General features: G+C 42.0%; 1 protein-coding gene and 1 long non-coding RNA gene across 2 annotated transcripts; one reads left to right on the top strand and one right to left on the bottom strand.

Moving 5' to 3' along the window:
• Positions 1-3,409: 3,409 nt before the first annotated feature.
• nipal4.L (NIPA-like domain containing 4 L homeolog) lies at positions 3,410-9,828 on the top strand. The gene is made up of 6 exons (XM_018251927.2): positions 3,410-3,567; positions 5,849-6,097; positions 6,554-6,610; positions 7,189-7,279; positions 8,055-8,215; positions 8,313-9,828. The coding sequence occupies exons 1-6, from the start codon at positions 3,531-3,533 to the stop codon at positions 8,915-8,917; spliced, it is 1,200 nt and encodes a 399-aa protein (XP_018107416.1). The 5' UTR covers positions 3,410-3,530; the 3' UTR covers positions 8,918-9,828.
• LOC121401410 lies at positions 5,818-8,171 on the bottom strand. Its single transcript, XR_005966216.1, has 2 exons — positions 8,034-8,171; positions 5,818-6,149 (listed from the first exon to the last, which is right to left on the bottom strand). It is a non-coding gene; the product is annotated as an uncharacterized LOC121401410 (long non-coding RNA).
• Positions 9,829-17,084: the final 7,256 nt, after the last annotated feature.

The following is a 17,084-nucleotide window of genomic DNA, read 5'->3' on the forward strand; positions in this document are numbered from 1 at the left end:
CCTGCTAGACCCCGGACCCCCCAATCTGTTACTGTGTATTTAGATCTGGGTGTAAATATAGTAAGGAGGCAAACAGGTTAGTCTGTTGGGAAGAAACTTGCCTAGAGGGGGCCACACTGAATAATTTGCCCCCCCCCAATATGTATGTAGAGCAGTAGCATGGCACTGATCAATGCCCTTATACAGATCCCTGCCCACATGGTGGGGTGAAAGTGCTCTGTAATAGGGCAATGCAGCAGACAGTATGTTCAAAATTGCCTGCTCCTCTGCCCCCCCCCCATTTATTCTGATGGCAATTGCCTGCAAACATTAGTGCATTTTTTTGAAAGGCACAGCAATAGAGGATGCAGAACCTGAGACTGTTTGGTGACCTGGAGGAATAGGGGGCCCAGTGGGGCACTGACTAATAACCATTTCAAAGTTTTGGGAGGCCTAAAATGCTGTGAGGCCCAGTAACTTCTAATCAGGAGCGTAAATACTGAGGAAGCAGACCTTGCGATTGCTGGGGGTAGTATAGGGGGGCCCACTAGGACACTGAGTAATAAGCATTTCAGTATATGTTTATAAAAAAAAGTCAGGTGTGAGAGAATGTCTTATGGGCCCAGTGAGGGATGAAAGATATAATAAAAAGAACACTACAGTTCCTAGCATCCTTTTGACAGCAGAAGGTTGCAGGGGGGACAACAGCCCACAAGTTGGAAATCCCTGAAATAATCTATTCTCTTCCTGCTTCTCATCCTCAGGCCTCACTTCACTTTAAATTGGATCTCGGCTCTCCATTAGTAAATGACAAGTTATTGTCTTTCCCCTGTGTGTGTCCTGTGTTTCTGGTTCCCGCCAGCCTCCTCTAAAGTCAATATAAGCTCAGTGCCCCACCTTACTATGTATATACAATGGTGCAGCAGTGCAACAATGCCATTCACATACAAATGTTCTCTAAGTGCAACTGTACAGTACAATTGGGTCTGGACCTGCTGCTATGGGCAAACACAGGCTGATAATGAATGCAGATTTGGCCACTCGTGACTGGGTCAGCAGATTATAGGCCATTTTAAGGGACCAAAACAAAGGCCTTCTACTACCATCAAGGGGGTTGGGGGGGGGGGCTGGGCTGCCAAGAAGGTGGTGATGTTTCAAGCAAGTATTGTGGGTATGTTTGAGTATATCCAGGTGTTTAAAATTGGCCACAGGGGGGGTCTGCAGCCAGAGGGGGCTAGGTAAGAAACACCCCTTTGGCCTTCAATCCTTATTCCAGACCGCTACGTCCCATGGGTATCCAATGGGTTTGCACTAGGGTTGCCACCTCACCCCTTTGCAAACGAACACAAATGGAATCCACAGCTTGCATGCCTAATTAGCGATTCATTATGATGCATGGCTGAACATAAATCAGTTCAGTCTGCAGCATGCGTCTAAATGAATTGCTAATTAGCCATGCAGGCTGTGTATCCCATATTTGTTTGGTTTTAAATGGGTGAGATGGCAACCCTAGTTTGCACAAGTGCCCTTCAGATCAGACCAGGCTCAACCTGATTCACCAGCATGACCCAAGATCTGCTCATTGATTCCCTTTGATTAACCTCTTTATAGTCTTAGTACCCCCCCCCAGAAAAGTCCCTTTGATTCTGGGGTCTATGGACAAATGCCCCCTGTGCCCCATGCAGCAGTGCCTGCAACCTAGAAAGAAGTTAAGTTACCTGGGAATTTACCCCTGTCTCACCTGCTGAGCTTAAACACACCCCTTCCCCTGAGGCACCGCCCTCTCAGGAAATACCAGTTCAGCTTGCCCAGAGCCATAGGGATGAGGAATGCAACTGACTGGGATCACATACACTGGGGAGGATGTGCTGCCTCCATGCTCAAAGGCTACCCACTGAGCAGTAAAACAGAAGCATTTGATTTGCAAAGGGGAAGCAAAGCATTTTCCCAAAGGTGAAAATAGCCTGCAACTGACCCTCTGTTCAAGGTCAGGCATGTCAAACCTAAAGTCTGTCAGTTACTATATACTACAACCGCCAGTATTCCATTTTCTCTTTCATTTAAAGGGGTTGTCTGCCTTTAAATTAACTTTTAGTATGATGCTGAGTATGATATTCTGAGACAATTTGCAGTTGGTTTTCATTTTTTATTATTTGGGGTTTTTGAGTTATATCATTTTTTATTTAGCAACTCTACAGTCTGAAATTTCAGCAATCCAGTTGCTAGGGCCCAAGCTACCCTAGCAACCATGCATTGATTTGAATAAGAGACTGGGATATGAATAGGAGAGGCATGAATAGAAAAATGACGAATAAAATGGCAATAACAATAAATGTGTAGCCTTACAGAATATTTGTTGTTTAGATGGGGTCAGTGACCCCCATTTGAAAGCTGGAAAGAGTCAGAAGAAGAAGGCAAATCATTTAAGAACTATTGAAAATAAAAAATGAAGACCAGTTAAAAAGTTGCTTAGAATTAGCCATTCTATAACATACCCCTTTAACTGTCATAGATCTCAGAAGCCACATGACTGATACTATTAATGTAGGTAAGGGCGTTTGGAAAGATGACTTTTAATTCTTCTATATACTCCTTGAGGCTCATTTGGATGGAAAGGTCAGAGTCAGATTTTGAGATCTAGGTGGACACTTCATAGCAGACTTACAATATGACACCAGGAGCAACCCATCACTATGACCAATATATTCAGCCTGCAGGTGTTCTGAAGTCACACACATCGGAGGGCCCGGGGGGGGGGGGGGGTTGTGGTGTCTGATGTGCACCCCCCCCCCCATCCTAATCATCCTTAATGGTCCCCTGCTATAAAGATGGTAATACCAGGCAGTGTAGGCTTAGGACTGCCTGGCAGACTGGCGATTAGGACAGCACTGGCGTGTTGACGTGCTCCTTCAGGGGGGGACTTGTACTCCTTCAGTATTGGGCAAAATGTTTATTATACTGATTGTCTCTCTCTAGCAGTATTCTCTGTAGAAATCAATAAAACAGCAATTCCTAGTGGCAATTAACAGGTAGTGCAAGTTGTAGCTAAGTGGAGCTAAACTATATGGCAGCTCCAATTTATAGTTCAGTTATGGAGAAGGAATACATATGTGTGTGTATAAATACAAATATACAGAAACAGTTTCGCCCAGCACTAAACAGCTATGTTAGTTATCTCTGCACCTATAGGACTATTGTATTATAACTCGTGCTTCACCTACTGTAACCTTGTTATGAGCCCCCTCACCCTGACTAAAGGGGAACCTGAACCTCTAACATTGTAAATGGCAAAATGATTGCAGGGGCATCATACTGTGCACGTCAATGGGAGTTACTCCTTACGACAGAGCAGAGAGGGACTGGTGAAACCTTCGGGGGGGGGGGGTGAAACACTTTCGCCCAGGAGGCGTGAACAAGTTACTTAAGGGGAGGAGCCAATGGTTGTGAGCTGAGTAACACCCTGATCAGGTGAGAGAAAGTGCACTGAGAATTATAAGCGGCTGCACTTGGGATGTTGGTTGTTTGATTACAGGACTGCTGCCCCCCATCACATGGCTCGTCTCCCGTCAGATCATGGCTGTGTCAATGGTAAGTGGCTAGGCAGTGGCCCTTTAATTTAACAAAATCACTTTGTTGTGTTGAACTGAGATTGATTACTAATGATTCTAGGCATTCTTTTCTATTAGTTAAAAGGGGTGGTGAGCACTATTTGGGGGGAAAATGTCCCCCCAAATTTGGATCCTATTTGGAACCTATATCAACGTTGCAAATCTTCTTAAATGTACGTGGATGTAGCCACAGTGTTTTGGATCCCACGTCAAAGCCACCTTGTGCTGTGTATTCCCAACATTTGGGCGGTGGTGGAGAACTGGTTCCTCCCAGGTTGGATTCCTGTGAATTGGTGGTTCAACAGTTAATTTAATAGGATATGGTTAGTGGCGGAACAACAGTTTCTGTGATACAGGGATGTGATTGGGTTTCTGGATCTCTTGTTTTAGGGGTTGGGTACAGGGAAGTGTGGGGGGAAGTGAGTTGGATGTGGTTGCTTTTAGTGGTTTAATCCTCAAACAGCTGGAAATAACCTGAGATCTGCCTTCTCACCTGCACTGTGCTAAGTGGAGCCTAAAAGGATATAATGTCCTAGATCTCTGCAAATATTGCATTGGTTTAGGGGCCCTGCCTATGCAAAGGCGTTTCTAGCACCTTACTAGCAACATTAAATATAATGTAACACTGAGATATTGCAGCAATAATGGGATGCTTTAATTACTGTTGTTCAACTACAACTCCCAGAGTTCTACTGACTACCAAACCCGCTCTGAGAGTAAGTGGCACACAGCTGGCTATTATGCAGTTATGTAATGATATAAGGAGTTTCTTACCCATAAAAAATTAATTATTGTGCACATCAAGAGAACATTCCATTAGGTTTTATAGTAGGGAAGAAAAGGAATGTTGCCCTGCACCATCAGCATTGTAGAGGGGAAACTTAGCCAGGGGCTTTACTTCTGACAAAGCATTTGTATATTCATAGTTTGATCCCACTAATTGTCCATATTCTCCATTATGTGGCTGCCTCTCCTATTCAGATTGTGAAATATCCTTTACTCCTGGGAATATTGTCCTATGGTTCTATTGCTGAGCTGCCCCACAAGTATGGTGCCAACCTGCATATCCAGTCTGAGGAACCAGATGTATGTGCCACTTTTTAAGAGAAACTATAATAGGAAACAAACATGAGTCAGTGAGGTTCTAAAGGATCAGCAAGTTATTGACCCCTGACTTCTCCACATCCTGCCCATATCCCCGGTGGCTTTAGAAGTACAATTGAGACCTGCCATTAACTGATCCATTAACTACAAGCCCACACAGGTCAAGGCATGGACAGGCCACCCTTTTTATGGCCTTGCTTTCTTGTTTAACAGGCTTGACATGTTCTATAATGTCCTCACTTTGTTTTATCCTTTAATGGTTGGGAAGAGTGTGAGTTGGGATAAATGGGAAAGGAGCCTTGGTCTTGTGGTGTGGCCCCCGAGGCAAAAAAGACCTTGGAAGATTCCTTTATTTGTGTTTAAGTAGGAATATCTAACCTACCCTACTCAGTTGAAGGTCCACGGATTGGACAACACTGATGTATGACTGTCAGCATCTTGTCCTACTGACATCTTTCCACCAAGAGGACAGGTGCTCTGCCCAAAGCTCCGGCTCCTATAGCCAAAGCTATAGGTTTGTCCTTGGCTCAGAAGCAAAGATACAGCTATTTTAAATTTTTCCTGTTGAGAAAATACCAAGTAGTTAGGATGTGGTCCCTAGATATCTGTCTGATCTGCTCTTGTTAATCTTTAAATCACCAGCCTCGCCCTTTAGGTCGTAATATTACCCAAGGTGCATGACACCAGGCCTGACGTGGGAACAGAGGATGCACTCTGCAAGTTTTATAAAGGGAAAATGTACATTATTTAGGAGCAGGGAGTAGCTACCAGGTTCCTTCTCTCACTCAACTGTCTGTATAATTGACGTTGAGGTGGTACTTGACAATGATCCCCCCCCCCAATTACTCTTTGCTGTCATGTTGCTCATACCTGCTGGGATCTGTAACTGTTGTGCTCAGCATTGCTGCCCTGCATCACTGGGGTCCTAGGTTTGATTCCAGGCAGAGCTTTATCTGCAAGAAGTGTAGGTTCTCCCAGTGTATGCATAGGTTCTGCCCCCCCCACTCCAAAACATAATTAATTGGCTGCTGATAGTACAGACCATAGTGTGTGTGTGAATGTTATTTGGACATTGGATTGCAAGCTCCTCTGGGGAGGGACTGATGGTCAAACAGGCACAAAGGACAATAATAATGTTCACATTTATTTTTCTGCAGGCTCTCTAGTTGCATTAAGCTGCCCTTCGCACCAGGTGCTGTGCCGGATCGTGGGCGAGATCGACCTCCCCAGCTCTGTCTATCAGAACCTGACGCTGGACGCCGGCTTGTCGCAGGCTGTAACACAAAACTACGAATTCCTTAGCGGTTTGCTGTTGGCCGTGTTGTCCAGCCTCCTTATTGGCAGCAGCGTCATCCTCAAAAAGAAAGGGCTCCTACGCCTGTGTCGACAAGGAGGGACGCGTGCAGGTATGAGTGGTGCGCAGGGGAGAAAACCTTGTAAGGTGTCAATGTATCCCGACTGTAAAAATAGGGCATATTCAATATATTAAATATAATAAATAAATAGGGTGTATTCAATATAGAAAATAAATAAATAGGGTATATTCCCAGTTACCATATCTGAAATTCCAAAGCAATTGATAATGGGCGACTGGCTTTCCAAGGACGCAATAAACACACCTATTCTCTTTAGGGTACAACATGTATTTGTAGCTGTGTTTACTAAGTGTGTTGCATAATGAGGAAGGAATTTGCCCTTGATTGTACTTGCCCCATTGATAACCGCAGTGTGCAGTTATAAATCGACAGTCTATTAATAGGTGCAAACAAAAAACAATTATTATGCCACTCCCCATAGTTGCCTGTTTTTTCTTGTAATTCATTTGATTAATGAATGTAATTGTGATCATTGTGTATCTGCAGGTGCTGGTGGACATGGTTATCTGAAAGACTGGATGTGGTGGGCAGGACTATTAACAAGTAGGCAAATATCCCCTTTAATCTTTGTCTCCCTCTTAGTCCAACACAGGTCGGACTGGCCCACCGGGATAACAGGAAGTCTCCCGGTGGGCCCAGTTGTCAGTGGGCCTCTTGCTTCTAACAATTTAGCTTATTTCATGGTCATTCCCTATTTCTTTATGGGAACAAAGAGGCTTAATAATGAAAGAATATAAGTAGATATAAAAGACTAGGAGAATAAAGAGGTTGAGTGAGGAGAGGAGGAATAATAATTTGGAAAGTGGGTAAGTCTAAGGTATTCTGGTTGACTCACGGTCTGTTTTCTGGTGGGCCCCTGGCATCCCAGTACGACACTGGAAATACATAGAAAGTGCAGCTTGAACGTGGTCCCAGCAAGTCTGACCTGGAGTGATGTGGCTCTACTTTTGCCTATAATTTAATGTTTTCCCAACTTTGAGGGAACATGAATGGGGCATTTTATCTTTGCATTGTCCATTCCTGAAAGTTCTAGCCTGGTATTTGGGAATTAAAGTGAAATCCCACCTTTTACTGGGTTTGGTTGATCTCTCTAAGCCTTGACAACATTTTTCTTTTCACAGTGGGGGGAGGCGAGGCTGCCAATTTTGCTGCTTATGCGTTTGCACCTGCCACCATTGTCACTCCCCTGGGGGCGCTCAGTGTCCTAATCAGGTAAAGGAATCACTTGGGAAGGCGACATGTCTATACATGGGGTGTAAAACACTGGGGGTGGGTCAGTAGTTTTCCGGTTGTAGAACAGGTTCTATAATGTATCGTTGAGTGTGGAACCTGTATTTCTCCCTCCTATACTGTCACAATTGCTAGTCTTGTCTCTGCCCTCTTAATGTAAGTAATCACCAATGTCCATATGTCTTCTGAAAAGAAAACTTGCATGCAAGGCTGGAAGCAATATCAATGAGGCCTCTTAACACTTGACCTTTCGGGTGCCTCATCTAACTGAGCTACAGGTCCTACCTTCAGTCTGTTCACCAGATATTTATTTATCATGCTGCTCGGTTGGCAAAGCACTATGAGACCAAAGGTAAAGTTTAATCCCTAAAGCTCTAAATCCTGAATGGATGTGTAGCTACAACATTGTGTGGAAATGAGGTTCATTGATTCAGCAAGGGTGTGCAAATACCAAGAAAGTCCCTAATTGTGCAATTTACATATCGACTTTAAAACCTTTTACTGGTAAACATGATGACAATGATCAGTGTGGCTGCATGGGTTTAATTTCTACCCAGGGGTTCTCTGCATGGAGTTTCCTTTCTCATTGTTCATTTATCTTTATCTAATCACTGTCTAACCCCTATAATTCCACAATAAACCAAATAATAGCATACTTGGGATCATCAAATCCAAGACCTCATCCTGTATTAATAGCTCTGATTGGTTAAATGAATGATGATTGTATTGATCTCACCTCATTAAATTGCCCTTTCAGCGCTGTGATGTCTTCCTATCTGCTCGGAGAGAGCCTGAATGTCTTGGGGAAGTTGGGGTGTACTCTCAGTGTCCTGGGAAGCACTGTAATGGTAATCCATGCCCCTGAGGAGCAAGAGGTCACCACTTTAGAAGATATGACCCTCAAGCTGCAGGATCCAGGTACAGGAATATAACCTTGAGTGTTGAATGATGAGCAATTCTGGTCATGCTAACCACCACCATTAACATAGTATTTGTTTTGTGTTCTGATCCCCAGGTTTCATAGCCTATATCAGTCTCTTGCTGATCTGCTGCTTGGTTCTGATCTTCCTCCTTTCCCCTCGTTATGGTCACACCAACATCCTTATCTACCTGGCAATCTGCTCGCTTTTGGGTGCCTTCTCGGTGTCTTCGGTGAAAGGTTTAGGAATAGCAGTAAAGAGCCTGATTTCTGGACAGTCTGTTGTCACACACCCTCTGCCCTGGATCCTCATCCCTATCTTGATCTTATCAGTGGTTACCCAAGTAAACTACCTCAACAAGTCTTTGGATGTGTTCAACACCTCATTAGTATTCCCTATCTATTATGTGCTGTTCACAAGTGTGGTTATAGCCACCTCCCTCATCCTCTTCAAGGAATGGGTTGCTATGTCTGCCTTGGATGGAGTTGGAGCAGTCTGCGGCTTTCTCATCATCATTTTGGGGGTCTTCATGTTGCACGCTTTCAAGGACCTAGACCTCAGTCTTCAGCAACAACTGCAGACACTTTCCCCTTTACCTCCTCTCCATTTCTCCTCAAAGGAGGACAAGATTTCGTTGATCGACAGTATGGAAATAGAGGCCATAGATGGCAAACCTAAGGTCTTTGTCATCTATACTTGATATTGGCCAAGGCATTTTGGCCTTCAAAGCTGATGAATTTTATTTTTAAAGAGAAAATGTAGAGAACTGTGTTGCCAGCTTTATTCCGTTGGATCACAAACTGCACATAAAGACCCATCTTGTAGCCCCTTTTTTTTTTTTTTTTTTTTTTTTACTTTTTTCAAATACTGTACTGGAAACCAATTGGACAATCTGTCTCTTTTTTGATTTGCTATGAATGAAATCATTATGCTGTTTGACAGGGAATATTATGCATTAGGGCCCTCAAATCCCAAGTTGAAAGGTATCTCCACTGGGTATTGGTGGGTCAGTATCTCAATGAATGTTCTCTTGCTAGTATTGAACATGTGGCTAGGTTTAAAATAATTGAGCATAAAATGTTATGATTCAGCAGGAGGGCCACAATAATATGCATAATATTTCTTGGCCGGACTTTCACATTTTTTAAAAAAGGGGCACAAAACACCTTGCTTGCATAATCTTTGGTTCAGCCAGAAGAATATGCTAATCAGGAGTCTGTCATCTCCTTAAACTGCTGTGGCTTGTATTTTGTCACTTTTTCTGGATAACTTTAATATTCTGTACAGTTTTTATTTTTGTATATTGTTTGCTGTCTAACTACTTATCTATTTTTAAAGCACTGTTCTTTTGTAAGTTATAAAACGCTTCCATTTAAAAAAAAAATGCTTCCTTTCTGAATGTGTCCACTGCACAGGGGTTCTGATTCTTGAAACAGGTTTGGCAACTTTGTCGACCATACAGTGTTTCAGTTTCTGGGTTGGGGGGTGTACTCCCTAAACCTCTTATTTGTTGCCTATGAACCCCCAGAATCCTGAAATTGCTGTGGCCTATAGGTTTTAGTTTAATCTTTTTTTTTTTTTTTTTTTTGTATTTCAAGAAAACTTATTCATGAAGAATAGGCAAGTGTACACTAAACATACAGTAAAGAATCACATCTGATCAACATTCAGACATGTAAGCATATGCGGTTACAGGATTACATTTCTGAAAATCAACTTTTACCAATAATGTCAAAGAAAAGAAGAAATTAGAAAAGGGTGGGAGGGGGTTAGGTATTGGGGATTGAGCCTGGAGGCTAACGTTCCTGCATATTGCTAACTTTTTACAGTTTGTTATGTGCATGTAAGTAGGAAATCCAGGGCTGCTAGGTTGATATAAAATTATCTTTTTTTTCCGTTAGATATGATGTCAATTCCTCCATAAGATAAATATACCTGACATTGGCAACCCATTCCTCTAAAGTCGGGGGAGTGACCTCTCTCCAGTGTCTTGGGATTAGTATTTTTGGCGCTAGTAATTGGTTTAGCAGACTATATTTGAATGTATGTTCTGGGATCTCAGTGTGGAGTAATTGAGGTGTGAGATCAACCTGATAGCCCAGAATCTCCCGACATGCCTGTTTTATGTTATCCCAAAATGGTTGTAATTTCTCACAGAAAAACCAGATATGAGAAATATTCCCTACTTCCTTATGACATCTCCAGCATAGGTTATCTGGTATCAGGTGCATTTGGAATAATTTAGTAGGCGTTCTATACCAATACGATAATGTTTTATAAGAGTTCTCCTGAAATCTGTTATTTATAGAACATTTCGCTAATAGCCTGAAGATTTTCTCCCATTCATCCTCTGACAGGTTTTCCCAGGTCTTTGTGAAATGCGGCAACTGAGGAAATTTCTTTTGTATTATCAGTTTATAAAGCGTGGAAATTAAATGGTGAGGAATAGTTTTTTTTTATCACAAAGAGTTTCAAACTCAGTCAATGTTCGATTGGCTCGTTGGAGCAATGGGTTTAGTTGTTGTGTTGGATTTGGCAGTATCTCCAGTGATCCCTATCATCCCAATTATGTTTGGAGTCTTCAATGAAGGACATAGAGGTGTCTGTTTTGAGGACATGTTTCAGCTGCAAGTTTTGAATCCCAAAAGCAGATGCCATTCCCTTATCCAGAATTCCCGGCATATAGTCGAAGTTTTGACTCAGAGCAAGTAGCGGAGAGGGGGGTTTTAGTTTAATCTACCTTAACCACTGTTATTGAAGGTGAGTTTTTTTTACTTTCAATTACCTTAAAGTAGATGAAAGCTACCAAGGCAGTTTATTGCCAATAGATTAGCCACAACAGTGAAAGCTAGAACACCATTTTTATTCTTTAGAATGCTTTAGAATACCTGACTAATCAGCTCTGTTTGTTTAGGATAGCAGCTGCCATATTAGCTTGGTGTGATATCACTTCCTGCCTGAGTCTCTCCCTGCTCACTCATAGCTCTGGGCTCAGATTAAGGCAGGGAGGGAGGGGAAGAGGAGCAAACTGAGCATGCTCTAGCCCTGGAGGTTTATGCGGAAAACACGAAGTCTGATACAGCAGCCTATGTATACACAATAGAAGGAAAGAAATGCTGTGCTTCTTTTGACAGAGGACTCAGAGGAGCATTACTTTGAGGGTTTACTATTGTATTCATATAGACCTTTCTGATAAAGCTCACTTAGTTTTAACCTTTCCTTCTACTTTAAAGGGCACCAATCATGACCAAAATCATTTACTAAGTAAATACACTATGTGAAAGTTCAAGAAATCCGATATTTAAAACCGTTAGAATTGTTTGTATAATGTAAATGATCAGCTCACTATACCTTCTGCAAGTTCTCCCCTATCTCCCCTGCAGTTCTAGCTGAGGCAGGCATCTTGGGTTTCACTGGCTCCTCCTACCTATATCTTCCCAGCCAACTGTAGCTCTGAAATCTCACACATGCTCAGTTGAAATTCCTTGCTTGCTTATCAACCCTTCTAATCTATTTTCAAATCAGCCAAACCTGTGTGTTAGCTGCTGTACAGTAGTGCTGCCACCTGCTGGAAGTTAGTGTGTGCCCTTCATTTGCATAATGACTTTACCAGCAGGGGACAAGATAGGGAAATCTCATGATACTTCTAGTGGAGGAGTTTACTTAAACAAGGCATTCTGGGTAGAATACTCAAAGCAATCTGAGCATGCTCCTGAAATTTACATATTAGATTCTCTGTTATAGTTTCAGTATGGCCTCCCTCAGTGAAAGAACCCATTTGACAAAGTAAGGGATTTTTTTAAAACCTGCAGTTTTTTCAAAAAACTATATATGTAGTTTGATTAAACGTGTTTAGCTTGTACTGGTCAGATTGTTCATATGTATTTGATTTTGGCTGTGATAGGTGCCCTTTAAGGCTGTCAAGGAAATGTTTGACTGGCGATTTGAATTTTGAATATAATTTGTAATATTTTCACATAATAAAAGATATTTTATCACCTTGGTGAGTGGTAATTTGACCATAGATACTTACACAAAATAATATAGAAAATTTAACTTCATACTTACCGAAATTTTCTTTTCCTGGTAACTATGGGCAGCCTTTACACTAAGGGTTCCCTTGCTTCCCAAAGCCGACAGGACAGGTTAATAATGAATTCTCTCCCAATCCACCAATCTTAATTATCTATAAATACTCCCCCATCTGCCCCTTGTCTTTTGATGTCCGAGCAGCTAGTTGTTTGGGGAGGGGTTAGTGTAAAGGCTGCCCATAGTTACCAGGAAAAGAAAATTTCGGTAAGTATGAAGTTAAATTTTCTATTTCCCATGGTCACTATGGCAGCCTTTACACTAAGGGTGATATACCTTAGCAATCTACCTGGGAGAGGAAACAAACAACTTAATATTTTAATGCTGAAACCAAATATATTTTATTCACACACTGATTCCAAAACTTTAAGGCCAATATTAGCCCTCTGTGTGGAACGCACATCCAGATGGTAATGCTTCAGAAAAGTATTTGCAGAACTCCAAGAGGCTGCCTTGCATACTTCTTCCTTTGAGACTTCTGCCTGAAAAGCCCATGAAGCACTGATTGCCCTAGTGGAGTGTGCCTTAATTCCTTTCGGTAGCTGCACTTCAGCTTTTTCATAAGCCAGCTTAATGAAGTTAATTATCCACCTGCTTATTGTGGATTTCGAGGCTGCTTGTCCTCTCCTGCTTCCTGCTGGGATTACAAATAATTTGTTTGACTTTCTCCAAACTTTTGTTTTAGCCAAGTAGACTGATAAACATCTGACCATGTCTAAATTATGCCACTCCTTCTCCTGTTCTGACACAGGTTCTGGAAAGAAAGATGGTAACACCACTTCCTTATTTAAATAGTGCTCTTTCACTACTTTTGGTAAAAATTCTGGTACTGCTCTCAGCAATACTTTGTCAGCTTGAATCACAGTATAGGGTTCTTCTGATGAAAATGCCTGCAAATCAGCCACTCTTTTTGCTGAAGTAACTGCAACCAACAAGGTTGTCTTTAGCGTTAACAACATGTCTGAAATTGTCTCCAACGGTTCAAATGGCTCTGTGGCTAGTTTTTTTAAAACTAACGGCAAGCTCCAAGTTGCAGACAGTGTATTCGCTGGAGGTCTTAAATGAAGGACTCCTGACAAAAAATTTTATAACTTTTTCATTTTTCGCCCATTGCCTCTCTGTCAGGATTGAAATAGCAGAGGTCTGAAGTTTCAAAGTTCTCAGGCTCAGATTTTTGTCAAATCCATCTTGCAAAAAATCCAACACATGCGACACTGTCACTTGTTCCAAAGTACTTTCCCTGTCATGTAACCAAGACAGAAATATTTTCCAAATCCTCTGATAAGTCTTATTTGTGGATGATTTTCTCGATGCCAACATTGTTTTTATTACTGCCTCTGAGAACCCTTCTTTTGTCAGCCTGATCCTTTCAACCTCCATGCCTTCAGCGATAACGTTTGCGGGTAAGGATGACTGATTGGCCCCTGCATCAACAAGTCTCGTCTGCCCCAAAGATTCAGAGGTTCGTCTATCATCATAGACCTCAACAGTGGGTACCAGACCCTTCTGGGCCAATCGGGCAGTATTGCTATTATGTTGGCTTTCTCTTTCCTTATTTTCTTGAGTATCCTCGGGATCAAAGGAATTGGGGGAAAAATGTATAATAGACCTTGTCTCCAGTCTTGAGCAAGAGCATCCATTGCCAACGATTGGCAACATTGATTCCTCGAGAAAAACTGATTCACTTTCCGATTCTTCCGAGTCGCCATTAAGTCTATCACTGGTTGTCCCCATTTCTGGAAAATTTTGAGGAATACTTCTTGATTCAATTCCCACTCGTGTTTGCTGATTACACTGCGACTCAAGAAATCTGCTACTTGATTGTGTTTTCCCGGAATGTGCAGTGCAGTCATTTCCTGTAAATGTTGTTCTGCCCACCTCATAATGGGAATCATTTCCTCCAACAAACTCATGCTTCGAGTTCCTCCTTGCTTTTTTATATACATTACCGCTGCCAAATTGTCTACCTGTACCTTTAGACAAGACCCTCTCAGCTGGTGATGTAATCTTTGTATGGCTTTCCACACCGCTCTCAATTCTAATACATTGGATGACAGGTACTGTTCTTCCGTCTCCCACCTTCCTTGGAGCCAGGTTTGCCCCAGATGTGCTCCCCAGCCCCACGGGCTGGAATCTGTTGTTAACACTTCCCAATGAATTTCGTCCAAGGATTTCGCTCTCGCTAAGTTCCTCTAACCACCACTCTAACCACCACTTCATGTCTTGCTTCACTTGATTTGGAATGATCCACTTTTGATTCCAGGAGTGATTCGAGTGTCTCCATTGTTGAATGAAAACCTGCTGCAAAGGTCTTATATGCCACCTGGCCCACTTCACCATCGGCACCACTGAATTTAATAGACCGATTACACTGGATATCTCTCTCGCTGACATCACTACTGTCTGGATCAGACCCATAATCACTTTCCTTATCTTGATTTTCTTTTCTTCTGGTAGAGTTACAAGTGCTTGTTTCGTCAAAAACCTTGCCCCTAGATAGACTAAGTCCTGTGACGGTAGGAGTTGACTTCTCCATATTCAACTTCCACCCGTGCTTCTGAAGAATCTTCATTACCTTGTCTCGATGTTTTATCAATGTTGCCGGATCTCTTGCTCTTAAGAGGATGTCGTCTAAGTAATGATAGATTAAAATGCCTTCTTTCCTTATTTCCGCTATTAGCGCTTGTAACACTTTCTTAAACACTCGAGGTGACGTTGCTAGTCCAAAAGGTAGGCATGTGAATTGGAAATGTAGATCTTCCCCAATTGCAAATCTGAGAAACTTCTGATGACTTTCTGCAATTGGAATATGTAAATAAGCATCTTTTAGATCCAGTGACAACATCCAATCCTGTGGCTGGATTTCTGCGATAATCGTCTGAAGAGACTCCATCTTGAATTTCTTTATTTTTAGACATGTGTTTATCGGTCTCAAATCCAACACCGGACGATAGTCTCCTGTTTTCTTCTCCAATAAAAACATCACTGAATAAATCCCTTTTCTCTTGAACTCCCTTGGAACTGGAACAATTGCTCCATCTATGAGTAGCTGTTGTACATAATTCAACATGGTCTCCTTTTTCTTTTTCTGTACTGGGATTTCTGATGAAACAAACCAGTTGTGTTTTGGGTTTTTTTCGAACTCTAGGAAATAACCTCTTTGTATTGTTTGCAACACCCATTGATCTTTGATGGACTCTGTCCAGACCTCTACAAATTGTGATAGCCTTCTGGGTATTAGGGAGGACTGGACTGTCAAGTCCTCAGAACATTTTCTTGCTTTGGCCTCCAATTCTTGCACCTCTTCCTCTCTGCTGTCTAAAAAGAGAGTTTTGCCCTCCTTTCCACTGAGTAGCTGTGAAACCTTGTCTCGACGATCTGTTAAATCTTTTATCTTTATTAAAACGTCTATCCTGAAAATATTGTCTAGATTGACTGCTTTCTCCTTCTCTTGCCGGTGCTCGATCCTGTGGCAGGAAGACACTTTTTCCTCCTGTAACTTTTTTGATTATATCATCCAACTTTTCTCCAAACAGCATCGAACCCTCAAATGGTAAATTACAGAGACTTACTTTTGAAGTTTTATCTGCTGACCAAGATCTCAGCCACAATGCTCTCCTTGCCGCCACTGATAAAGCCATTGCTCTGGAAGATGCTTTAACCATATCCACTGAGGCCTCCGCTATGAAATCTGCAGCTAGTTTTACTTCCTCCAATGCATCTACAATACTTGCTCTGTTTACTCCCTGTTTCAGAGCTGTTTCCACATTTTGTAACCAGCACTGCAATGCTCTTGACACTGATGTTAACGCTAGAGCTGGCTTTGCAGTTGCTCCCAAAGCCACATATGATTTTCTTAATTATGACTCCATTTTTTTATCCATTGGATTATAGAAAGCTGCCATATCCTCTACTGGTAAAGCTGTTCTTCTGGACAATCGTGCAACCGTTGCATCTACTTTGGGAGGTTTATCCAGCACTTGTTCTTCTTGAGACGGCAAGGGATATTTCTTAAAAACTTTAGCTGGGATTGGATACTTTCCTATAGTTTTTTCCCACTCTTTTGCTACAATCTCCTTTATCACTTCATGTATAGGAAAAGTAGCTCTGTCTCTTTTCAAAGATTTAAAGGGGTTAAATGAAGACGGTTGAGCATCCTGCTTCTCTGGCAATTCCAATTGTAACCTGACCGCTTTGATTAATGGTTCCACAAGTGACAAATCAAATAAGGACTTCGATTCCTCTTCTGCCAAATCCTCATCATCTGAATTTTCTGACAAGGCGAAATCTGGGTGCTGTTGAACATTTCTATACAGCGGCATTTCTGGCTCTTGCTCAAAATCCCCACTCTTTCTCTTTGTGGCTGTTTTAACTCCTTCAGCCACTGCTTCTCTAATCCATTTAATTATGTCTGCTGTATCTGCTGCAGTATCTCCAGCTAATCTTCTTGCACATCTGTCACAAAATTTTGAATGTTTTTGTGCTTGATTTTGACATGCAGCACACACTTTATTTTTCTCTTTACTGCTCCTTTTTCTAGGTGAAGACACACTGCCAATAAATGAAAACATTCATTAACACCAATGCACTCTTTTCCCAAACACAAACCTACCTTAAATATGGCTCACCTCCTAACATTGCGGGCAGCAATTTCTGGGCTACTAGGCACCTATGGCTCCATCTTGAGCTTTTACTCTAATTGCGAAGAAACAAACATGAGAGCCTTAAAACACAAAAGCCCCATAAAAACATAGCCTGAACTGTCCCTACCTTAGAAC

The sequence above is a fragment of the Xenopus laevis genome, chromosome 3L (assembly GCF_017654675.1).
Source record: "Xenopus laevis strain J_2021 chromosome 3L, Xenopus_laevis_v10.1, whole genome shotgun sequence".
Lineage (NCBI taxonomy): Eukaryota > Metazoa > Chordata > Amphibia > Anura > Pipidae > Xenopus > Xenopus laevis.

What these genes read in the sequence shown, in the direction of transcription:
- nipal4.L (XM_018251927.2), top strand. Translation starts at nt 3,531, where the DNA reads ATGGCTCGTCTCCCGTCAGATCATGGCTGTGTCAATG. An exon ending in AGATCATGGCTGTGTCAATG is followed by an intron (nt 3,568 to 5,848) that starts GTAAGTGGCTAG and finishes ATTTTTCTGCAG; the next exon opens with GCTCTCTAGTTGCATTAAGC. An exon ending in GTGGGCAGGACTATTAACAA is followed by an intron (nt 6,611 to 7,188) that starts GTAGGCAAATAT and finishes TTCTTTTCACAG; the next exon opens with TGGGGGGAGGCGAGGCTGCC.